Consider the following 11,766-nt stretch of genomic DNA (forward strand, 5'->3'; position numbering starts at 1 on the left):
TATTGTTTCATTTTTCACCACAATTGCAAGGCAAGAAATATAAAAGTAAATTATGTTACTTTATTGTTTGCAATTTCCTATAGGGTATTATTAAGAACAGTGCAAAATTTAAATAAATTACAAATAAAAAAGAGAAGTAGCTAAATGTCAAGTAGGAGACAATTATACAACAGATAGCTGGTTGTCACTGGACAATCAACAATAATAATAATAATAATACATAATACATAGATATTAATGTTCAGATCATTCAGCTGTCAGATACGAGACACTCCAAATAATTGTACAATATTTTGCTCAGCAGTTTAATGCATTAGCTCCCTAGTAGGCTAATACTTCTTTGCATAAGGGTGTGTCGTACAGTAGCCAACGCTTCCTTACAAACAGGACACCTGGCTGTAACCTGCATCGCATAAGTTTACCTGCACACTGATGACGCTGAGAGACGTGTGTTCCCATTGGTCCACCGCCAGTGTAGAGCGTTTTCCTCAAATAAACCTACAAAACTATCCGTTTAATCTCAAATAATCTCAAATAACATATGCAAAAGCCTTATAGAAGAAATTAATTTACAGATGTCATGATAAGTTAAATATTAATATTTTTAATGAATGCTTTCTTCACAGAGTGGTCGTAATCGAAACTATTTTAACAGCTTCTCTAAATCTTTCGGTTTCGAGATCATTGTCTTCCGTGGAGAGATCGGATTTCCTTCATGTAAAAAACGTACACATTTGTACTTTTACTGTTTTAATTATTTTCATTAATTGCGCTCGCTTGATAAAGAGAATGGCTCTGTTGGACGTCAGTAGATTTAAACATAATTCCGCGCCACAGTTTGGCTTTAAGCAAACGCACCTCCTCGGCCGGTCGAATCACTATAGTTTTGGGGCAAAATGTCAAGAATTCGCGGTACCAGTCGGAGTTGATGTAAGTAACTTAATTATCGATGTTAATAAGTAATCCTTAATCCAGTTGAGCAAAATAAGATATGCATTAGCATTGTATTTCCTACTTTTGCACATGTTAGATGTACTGAACATTGTTATGGTAAATGGATTTGCGATTCATGGGACAGAAACAATAGCAGGTGCATTTCATTATGGGACACTTGGTCATGTTATGTCAAACATATAGCTATGTTTTTTCACTCGTCCCCTATATATTAGCAGTCATAGAACACATAACAGATAACTGAAATGGCTTAATCGTTTCTAATAAAATTTACATGGGATGTATATGTGTCTTGCCCCAGATTGTTTCCCAAATAGCACATGTACCTATATGAGATGGCTGAAGATATTTTCATCTGTAAAGCATCATAATCTAATTAACATCTGCTAAACATCTTAAAAAGATCAGATTTACATAAACGTCTCAAAGACATCTGCTGAATGTCCTCTTGACATCCGAGATGAAACATTGTTTAGACGTATTGCAGATGAGCAAACAACCTAAAAAATATGTCTTCCAGATGTAAACACACACACACACACACATCAAATAGACATCTGGGAGATGTAGCTTTGCTATCAGGGTTAGCTTATTGAGACATGGGAGGAAAGGTCACAACAATGCATAGTAACAAGCAAACATTCAATCAAACTATATATAAGATGCCCTGTAATATACATATTCTGTGCTCCCATCAGCCCTCTAAGTTTCTGAAATCAAGTAGCTGTGAGGATGGCGTTTCCATAGATCTGAATCATGGCACCACAACACTGGCATTTAAGTTCCGCCATGGAGTCATTGTGGCCGTTGACTCCAGAGCATCAGCTGGCAAATACATTGGTAAATACAACCTACAGTTTTCAATGTGCAATCTTTTGCCTAATTCAAAGGAATACTGATCTTATAGCAATATTGTATACATGGCATGTATTTCAAATTGATGGGATTCTGTTGTGCTAAAACGACATTCAGGTTAAAAGACAATAAAGACCATTTCAATCTGAATTTGTGCGATATATCCTAATTGTTTTCTCTCTCAATGTGTTGTAGCATCAAAGGAGGCCAACAAAGTGATTGAGATCAACCCTTACCTGCTGGGCACCATGTCGGGCAGTGCTGCAGACTGTCAGTACTGGGAGAGACTGCTGGCTAAAGAGTGCAGGTCTGTCTCAACATGTATCTGAAAGGGATGCACATCTGCTCACAGTATGAAGTTACAACCTCATGCTTGTGTTTAGATGTGTCAGGAAATGTATTCAGTCGAGTACCATTAGAAGAACTGCCTTAAAAATTCTTATTCACATCTTGTGAATATAATCTATTAGGAGCATTGGTGAAAATGTAGGAAGAAGGGATGTTATACTATATGTTTTTTTCTTATCCTTGCAATTTGAAAGAGTTATGCATGTATACAAAAAATATATTTCTTACACAAGTAATGACACAGTGGCACAAGGATATTTCCACCATCACTATGTGATTTTATCTCTGCAATTTCAGGTGTGCAGAAGCCAATTCTGTTCTTCTGATCATTAACATTTGTTTTGGTTTGTCAATGCCAAACAGTATGAAATGTTTCTGGCTACCATGTCACTGTTTGAACCCCCAATATCCTCTTTTAATGTGTTAATATGTACCTATGTGTGTGTTTTTACAAACAGACTTTACAAACTACGTAACAAGCAGAGGATCTCAGTGTCTGCAGCCTCTAAGCTGCTGTGCAACATGATGCTGGGATACAGGGGCATGGGCCTCTCAATGGGGAGCATGATCTGTGGCTGGGACAAACAGGTAAAGTTTGTGTGCATTTTTTCTTTTTGTGTCTAATTTTCATGATTTCAGTGTACTCTTAACCAATATTTATTTTGTAATATTTGTTATATATATAATATATAATGATTATGCAATCTTCTTTCACATACCTTACACTATATACTTTTGTACAAACCATACATGTAATTTTTATTCAAACCCTTTTTTCCCACATCAGGGTCCAGGCCTGTACTATGTCGATGACAATGGCACCCGTCTCTCTGGGCAGATGTTTTCCACTGGCTGTGGGAACAGTTATGCATATGGTGTGGTGGATAGCGGTTACCGTGAGGATATGTCTGTGGAGGAGGCATATGAGCTGGGCCGTCGTGGCATTGCACATGCCACACACAGAGATGCCTACTCTGGTGGCGTGGTCAACCGTAAGTACCAGCAGTACCAGATTTTTTTGAATTCTATAAATCACATTTTATAAGTCTAAAAACCTTAATACAATTTTTAGTATCAGACAATATCCTTCTCAAAACTGAAGTAATGGAACGGTTTGTCACTCTTTTGAAAATCTGTCCCAAAAAGTGTATTTTCTTAATTGTTAATGTACAAGTTGTTGTATGTGTGTGAATGTGCTAATCAGATTATGTTTTTTATTATTCTTTTAGTTTATCACATGCAGGAGGATGGCTGGATTAAGGTGTGTAAGGAGGATGTGTCAGAGTTAATCCACCAGTATAAGAAGGGAATGTTCTAGTCATTCTGTGCACATTCTCCCAAATAGTGCAAACTCACTGTTTTATTACTGTATCTGATATAGTAAAACAATAAACTGTTCAAAAAACAAAGACTATTTTGGCACATACTTTGTTATATATTTAAATCATGTTTTCTGTAACTTTATTCATTTAAGAAAGAACATATGGACTCTTATTCCAACGTTTATTTCCCAGGACAAATGAAGCTTCTGTATTTGTGTTGATTGTTTTTGTCCTCAATCCACCCAATTTAGTACCGATTTGGTCATTTTCGGTAGAAAGCAAAAAGTGCCTTTTGTGCCAATTTTTTTTAGGAAATTTCATTTTTATCATTTAAAATGTCCTAAAATTGTATGGCACAAAAGCACTTTATATATATATTTATAGTATAATTTTATTTGAAATGTTTACCGCTAAACTTTCAAGAAATCAAATTTTCTCATCATATGACCATAGTACCAGGGCCATAATCACCTTAAATCTGCAGTTTGCAGTTTTCTAACAGTCCTAACCCACTGACTATATACAATGAGTAGATGTGGATGGAAGCGCATAAACCATGGAACAACTAATGAATGTCCAGTTTTAAATAACTGATAAAAGACATTATAAAGACATGATATTCTTATCTACACAATTATTAGGGCCCAAGCACAAAGTGCGTAGGACCCTATTGTTTTCGTTAGGATTATTAGGGCCCAAGCACAAAGTGTGTAGGACCCTATTGTTTTCGTTAGGATTATTATTAGGGCCCAAGCCTTGAAAAGGCAAGGCCCTATTGTTTTCGTTAGGATTAATTAGGGCCCAAGCACAAAGTGCGTAGGACCCTATTGTTTTCGTTAGGATTATTATTAGGGCCCAAGCACAAAGTGCGTAGGGACCCTATTGTTTTCAGTTAGGATTATTATTATTATTATTAGGGCCCAAGCACAAAGTCGTGAGGACCCTATTGTTTTCAGTTAGGATTATTATTATTATTAGGGCCCAAGCACAAAGTGCGTAGGACCCTATTGTTTTCGTTAGGATTATTATTAGGGCCCAAGCACAAAGTGCGTGGGACCCTATTGTTTTCGTTAGGATTATTAGGGCCCAAGCACAAAGTGCGTAGGACCCTATTGTTTTCAAGTAGGATTATTATTATTATTATTATTATTATTATTATTATTATTTTTATTTTTTACGACTTACGGGGCACTTTTGGGGCTCTTAACATGCTCAAAAACTCTTGAAACTTTGCACACGGGTCAGAACCTGCGGTCATTAGGGCCGGGCTGAAGCTGGTACCCGAGCGTGGCAGGGGTTCGACAGCGCCCCTGGAACAGGGGCAGAAAACTTGGTCTATAACTCAAACACGCTTGCATGTAATAATATGAAACTCGCTACACATATAGATCTCATCGTTTCATATATCCTTCATACTTTTACTTTTTACCACAGACCAACAGGAAACCGTCTATTTAGGGTTGTTTGAAAACGCACGCTAATGGAATTTGGAATACTCCTCCCAGAGAACTCCACCAATCGCCACCAAACTCGGTCAGCATGATGTCAAGACATTGAGCATGAAAAATTGCCGGCAGATTTTTGATATCTCTAACGGTTTGGCCGTGGCGAGGAAACGAAATGATGGCGGAAACGAGAAACAGTCTGAGTGCTATAACTTCTGCATACATTAATTGATCTCGATGAAACTTCAGCGGTGTGTTCGCTGTAAGAGGCAGATCGTATGGATGTGACTATTGTGAGTCAAAGTTATAGCGCCACCAACTGGCAGAAGGAAGTGTGTCACTTTCAAAATGCTTTAAAATCACCCACTTATTGTTACACGATTTACTTCAAACTTTAGGTGTATAATGTAAACACACGGCAGATGTAGACGTGTGAAAGGATTATTGATATCTTAAATACTGTTGTCGTGGCAGCTCTTCAAACTTCAATTTTCTTTTTGATGCCTGGTGCAGGGGCTCAGTAGTGCCACCTTCAGACAAAAGTGGGGTATTGGTTTCATACTTTGACCTAAAGTCAGATATTTTGGTTTGAATGTGGAACACATTGCACAAGAACTTTGAAGCTCAAAAAAGCACATAAATGCAGCTTAAACAGCAAGGAAGTGTGTTATAACTTCAGCATACATTACTTGATCTCGATGAAACTTCAGCAGTTTCTTCACTGGAAGAGGCCGGTTGCGTGGATGTGACTATTGTGAGTCAAAGTTATAGCGCCACCAACTGGCAGAAGGAAGTGTATCACTTTCAAAATGCTTTGAAATCACCCCTTATGTCTCAATTGAACAAACAGTTGATAAAGAAATCGGTATCAATATATTGAATTATGAATTATTTCAGTAATCAACTGTGATGTCCGGTTAAGATGAAAATAAACTATTACTCTGTCTAAGCGATTATCTTTCTGAAACACGTCACAAAATCTTACAGAAACGGATAACACAAACATGATGTTGGAAATATACACTTATCAGAATAGTTATATTAAACTTGTCTATTTCAGTTATAAAGCTGTCTCATATGTAATTTCTCCTTTAATTCTATAATATAACCACTAGATGGAGGTCTAAGCACATTTTCTGTATTCTCGTTGTTTTAACGTAAGAAGAAGACTTGTACGTGTTGACTGTTGAGAACGGTGTTTGGAGATTTTAAAAGACGCTGACCAGACGGAAAAACAAGACATACTGCATCATTGCGTTCAATATTTTAACGAGGGCCACTCGTGACGCTGTACACGGTGTAAACATCAGCTTGAGGACTCTTCAAAATGTATATAGGTCTCAGTTCTGGATGGACTTATTTGCAGACCTTACAGATGCTGGATACTTCAACGGGAGTCGTGAGCGTCATTGCTTTGGTGATACAATAAAAAAATACTCTACAAAAAAAAAAAACAAAAAAAAAACAGGGTTTCCATGGGGTCTTAAAAAGTCTTAAAAGTCTAAAATTTCAAAATCAAAATTTAAGGCCTTAAAAAGTCTTAAATTTGCTGAAGTATTGTGTTCTAGGTCTTAAATAATTTTTAACAGGTCTTAATTTTCCTACGTCCATGTAAATCTCATTTAAATGCTCCCATAGCGATTTGGAATGTTTCTTTTTTACTTCCGTGGTGTTGTAGTTTCTTATTTCAGCTAGTCCAAATATAATTCAGCTGTATTATGACTACAAAATAGACCAACATGCAACAGCCACCTTTGAGCTTTCGTGTTATTGGCGCGAGTCTCTCGGATACAACAGAAAGACGTTAAACGGATTTTATTCAGCTATGAGGAAGTGCAAGTTTAGCGATACTTGCCTTGAAAAATCTGAATTTCGTGCTTGGTTAAAGCCAGTTGCAAATAACGCATTTGAAGCCTACTGCTTATGCAAGAAAGCTATTAAATTGGGAATGTTGGGTGTACGGGCGCTGGAGTCTCATTCAAAAAGTGAAAAATATCTAACTGCTGTGAAGGGTCTCCAGCAAACGACAGCCATCAGCCATTACGCTTTGGAATAGCGGATGATGACTAATTTCCAAAATCACGGGACCGTTACGTGCTGATGTTCGACGAAAGTCTTCATCGCACCACCAAAACGAAACAGCTGGACCTGCACGTACGTTTTTGGTCTGCTGCGAATGGGTCGAGACTGCAATACATAAAAATAAAAAGGAATAGGCTACAATAAATGATCTATGGCAGGGCTAGTATAATGGTGGCCCCCAGATCATCTTTATCTGGCCCTCCAACAGTTTTTTTATTTTTAAAAACCCTCACAATCTGATATCAAAGTGCCCTCTCAGCAAAGGTTTAGGCTGCTTCATAGGCAACCGCATTCATCGGTGAGTTTAACAACGCTCATTGTGGCGTACAACCCCATTCATCGGTGAGTTTAACAACGCTCAACTGCAGGTAAAGCGGCACTCAGAGGTGAGTTTAACCAAAACAACGCTAAACTGCATGTGGCTAATGTTTACACTCAGGGTACATTATGGCATGTTTTCCATAACGCTACGACGTTCTCAATATAATTCATAATCACACGTTTATAATGAACAACGCGTTATGGTTATTGTGTTATTAAAAACTGTGTACGCAGGTGTTACAGTTAACATGGTAACACTAAGTTACACCTGGTTTACTTGTATGTTACTGATTAAGAAGTAATGTAAAAAAAACAGTTATAACTGCATGAAGATGAATGGTAACACAATACTGGCAAAATACTGTTTACATCTTGCAAATGCATATGATTCAAGACTAGAATTCCCCAGAACGGAGGGAGGGGCGGGGTGACCAAACCTCATTATCATTTAAAGTCATATGCACTGAAACGGCAGTGCTGAAAACGGAGCTGTTTTTGAGCAGTTAAAATTAGTGTTTTCTTAAAATACTAATGAGAATTTTTAATAAAAGTATATTACAAAGTTTTCATTTAGACCCTAAAGATTCATATTAACTTGTACAAAAATGGCATTATATGACCCCTTTAAGGTTACAAATACACACACACACACTCCATCATTGCAATCTTGACATTGCAGCCTGTTCATTATAGCCACAATAAAATATAATAATAAAATAGTAAACCTACCATATAAAAATTACTCTGTTTAAATAGTCAGTAGTACAATTCGTATCATTCACAGTAAGCACCGCTCCACTGTGATGTTTCCAAGCATATTTTTGCGCATGTAAAGAGGATGATTTTCTACGTCGGTATTGGAGCGTGAGTAAAGTACAAAGCCTATAATAACTGGCAGAAGGCAGTAAGAGAAACAGGAAGTCTGTTATAACTTCTGCATACATTAATTGATCTCGACGAAACTTCAGCAGTGTGTTCGATGTAAGTGGCCGATCACATGGATGTTGCTATTGTGAGTCAGTTATAGCGCCACCAACTGGCAGAAGGAAGTGTGTCACTTTCAAAATGCTTTTAAATCACCCCCTTATGTCTCAAGTGAACAAACAGACCAACAGAAAGTCAGATATTTTGGTTTGAATGTGGATTTCTTGGAATTTGCACACATCTTCTCGACGGTCGAAGCGAGCTTACGTTATTGCCCGTCGTCTGTGGCGACCCTAAAGGCCCAGGGGTGGCGGTGCCACCGGCTTGGGCTCGTCATCGCTGCTCGCAGCTTTAATTATTATTATTATTATTATTATTATTATTATTATTTTTTTTTACGACTTACGGGGCACTTTTTGGGGCTCTTAACATGCTCAAAAACTCTTGAAACTTTGCACACGGGTCAGAACCTGCGGTCATTAGGGCCGGGCTGAAGCTGGTACCGGGCGTGGCAGGGGCTCGACAGCGCCCCTGGAACAGGGTCCGAAAACTTGGTCTATAACTCAAACACGCTTGCATGTAATAATATGAAACTCAGCTACACATATAGATCTCATCGTTTCATATATCCTTCATACTTTTACTTTTTACCACAGACCAACAGGAAACCGTCTATTTAGGGTTGTTTGAAAAACGCACGCAATGGAATTTGGAATACTCCTCCCAGAGAACTCCACCAATCGCCACCAAACTCGGTCAGCATGATGTCAAGACATTGAGCATGAACAATTGCCGGCAGATTTTTGATATCTCTAACGGTTTGGCCGTGGCGAGGAAACGAAATGCTGGCGAGAACGAGAAACAGTCAGAGTGTTATAACTTCTGCATACATTAATTGATCTCGATGAAACTTCAGCGGTGTGTTCAGCTGTAAGAGGCCGATCGCATGGATGTGACTATTGTGAGTCAAAGTTATAGCGCCACCAACTGGCAGAAGGAAGTGTGTCACTTTCAAAATGCTTTAAAATCACCCACTTATTGTTACACGATTTACTTCAAACTTTAGGTGTATAATGTAAACACACGGCAGATGTAGGCGTGTGAAAGGATTATTGATATCTTAAATACTGTTGTCGTGGCAGCTCTTCAAACTTGAATTTTCTTTTTTGATGCCTGGTGCAGGGGCTCAGTAGCGCCACCTTCAGACAAAAGTGGGGTATTGGTTTCATACTTTGACCTAGAGTCAGATATTTTGGTTTGAATGTGGAACACATTGCACAAGAACTTTGAAGCTCAAAAAGCACATAAATGCAGCTTAAACAGCAAGGAAGTGTGTTATAACTTCAGCATACATTACTTGATCTCGATGAAACTTCAGCAGTTTCTTCACTGGAAGAGGCGGTTACGTGGATGTGACTATTGTGAGTCAAAGTTATAGCGCCACCAACTGGCAGAAGGAAGTGTGTTTCAAAATGCTTTGAAATCACCCCTTATGTCTCAATTGAACAAACAGTTGATAAAGAAATGCGGTATCAATATATTGAATTATGAATTATTTCAGTGATCAACTGTGATGTCCGGTTAAGATGAAAATAAACTATTACTCTGTCTAAGCGATTATCTTTCTGAAACACGTCACAAAAACTTACAGAAACGGATAACACAAACATGATGTTGGAAATATACACTTATCAGAATAGTTATATTAAACTTGTCTATTTCAGTTATAAAGCTGTCTCATATGTAATTTCTCCTTTAATTCTATAATATAACCACTAGATGGAGGTCTAAGCACATTTTCTGTATTCTCGTTGTTTTAACGTAAGAAGAAGACTTGTACGTGTTGACTGTTGAGAACGGTGTTTGGAGATTTTAAAAGACGCGGACCAGGCGGAAAAACAAGACATACTGCATCATTACGTTCAATATTTTAACGAGGGCCACTCATGACAGCTGTACACGTGTAAACATCAGCTTGAGGACTCTTCAAAATGTATATAGGTCTCAGTTCTGGATGGACTTATTTGCAGACCTTACAGATGCTGGATACTTCAACGGAGTCGTGGAGCGTCATTGCTTTGGTGATACAATAAAAAATACTCTACAAAAAAAAAAAAAAAAAAACAGGGTTTCCGGGGTCTTAAAAAGTCTTAAAAAGTCTAAAATTTCAAAATCAAAATTTAAGGCCTTAAAAAGTCTTAAATTTGCTGAAGTATTGTGTTCTAGGTCTTAAATAATTTTTAACAGGTCTTAATTTTCCTACGTCCATGTAAATCTCATTTAAATGCTCCACAGCGCTTTGGAATGTTTCTTTTTTTACTTCCGTGGTGTTGTAGTTTCTTATTTCGCTAGTCCAAATATAATTCGCTGTATTATGACTACAAAATAGACCAACATGCAACAGCCAGCTTTCAGCTTTGTGATATTGGCGCTGAGTCTCTCGGATACAACAGAAAGACGTTAAACGGATTTTATTCAGCTATGAGGAAGTGCAAGTTTAGCGATACTTGGCTTGAAAAATCTGAATTTCGTGCTTGGTTAAAGCCCGTTGCAAATAACGCATTTGAAGCCTACTGCTTATGCAAGAAAGCTATTACATTGGGAATGTTGGGTGTACGGGCGCTGGAGTCTCATTCAAAAAGTGAAAAACATCTAACTGCTGTGAAGGGTCTCCAGCAAACGACAGCCATCAGCCATTACGCGCTTTGGAATAGCGGATGATGACTAATTTCCAAAATCACGGGACCGTTCGTGCTGATGTTCGACGAAAGTCTTCATCGCACCACCAAAACGAAACAGCTGGACCTGCACGTACGCTTTTGGTCTGCTGCGAATGGGTCGAGACTGCAATACATAAAAATAAAAAGGAATAGGCTACAATAAATGATCTATGGCAGGGCTAGTATAATGGTGGCCCCCAGATCATCTTTATCTGGCCCTCCAACAGTTTTTTTATTTTTAAAAACCCTCACAATCTGATATCAAAGTGCCCTCTCAGCAAAGGTTTAGCGCGTTCATAGGCAACCGCATTCATCGGTGAGTTTAACAACGCTCATTGTGGCGTACAACCCCATTCATCGGTGAGTTTAACAACGCTCAACTGCAGGTAAAGCGGCACTCAGAGGTGAGTTTAACCAAAACAACGCTAAACTGCATGTGGCTAATGTTTACACTCAGGGTACATTATGGCATGTTTTCCATAACGTTACGACGTTCTCAATATAATTCATAATCACACGTTTATAATGAACAACGCGTTATGGTTATTGTGTTATTAAAAACTGTGTACGCAGGTGTTACAGTTAACATGGTAACACTAAGTTACACCTGGTTTACTTGTATGTTACTGATTAAGAAGTAATGTAAAAAAAACAGTTATAACTGCATGAAGATGAATGGTAACACAATACTGGCAAAATACTGTTTACATCTTGCAAATGCATATGATTCAAGACTAGAATTCCCCCAGAACGGAGGGAGGGGCGGGGTGACCAAACCTCATTATCATTTAAAGT

At 38.1% G+C, this 11,766-nt stretch overlaps 1 protein-coding gene across 1 annotated transcript; it reads left to right on the plus strand.

The window, feature by feature from the left end:
• The first annotated feature begins 473 nt into the window (after nucleotides 1-473).
• Nucleotides 474-3,566, plus strand: psmb8a (proteasome 20S subunit beta 8A). The gene is made up of 6 exons (XM_052136064.1): nucleotides 474-930; nucleotides 1,653-1,794; nucleotides 2,005-2,116; nucleotides 2,616-2,745; nucleotides 2,945-3,149; nucleotides 3,387-3,566. The coding sequence occupies exons 1-6, from the start codon at nucleotides 790-792 to the stop codon at nucleotides 3,473-3,475; spliced, it is 819 nt and encodes a 272-aa protein (XP_051992024.1). The 5' UTR covers nucleotides 474-789; the 3' UTR covers nucleotides 3,476-3,566.
• The last annotated feature ends 8,200 nt before the right edge of the window (nucleotides 3,567-11,766 follow it).

This window comes from Xyrauchen texanus, chromosome 10 (assembly GCF_025860055.1).
Source record: "Xyrauchen texanus isolate HMW12.3.18 chromosome 10, RBS_HiC_50CHRs, whole genome shotgun sequence".
Lineage (NCBI taxonomy): Eukaryota > Metazoa > Chordata > Actinopteri > Cypriniformes > Catostomidae > Xyrauchen > Xyrauchen texanus.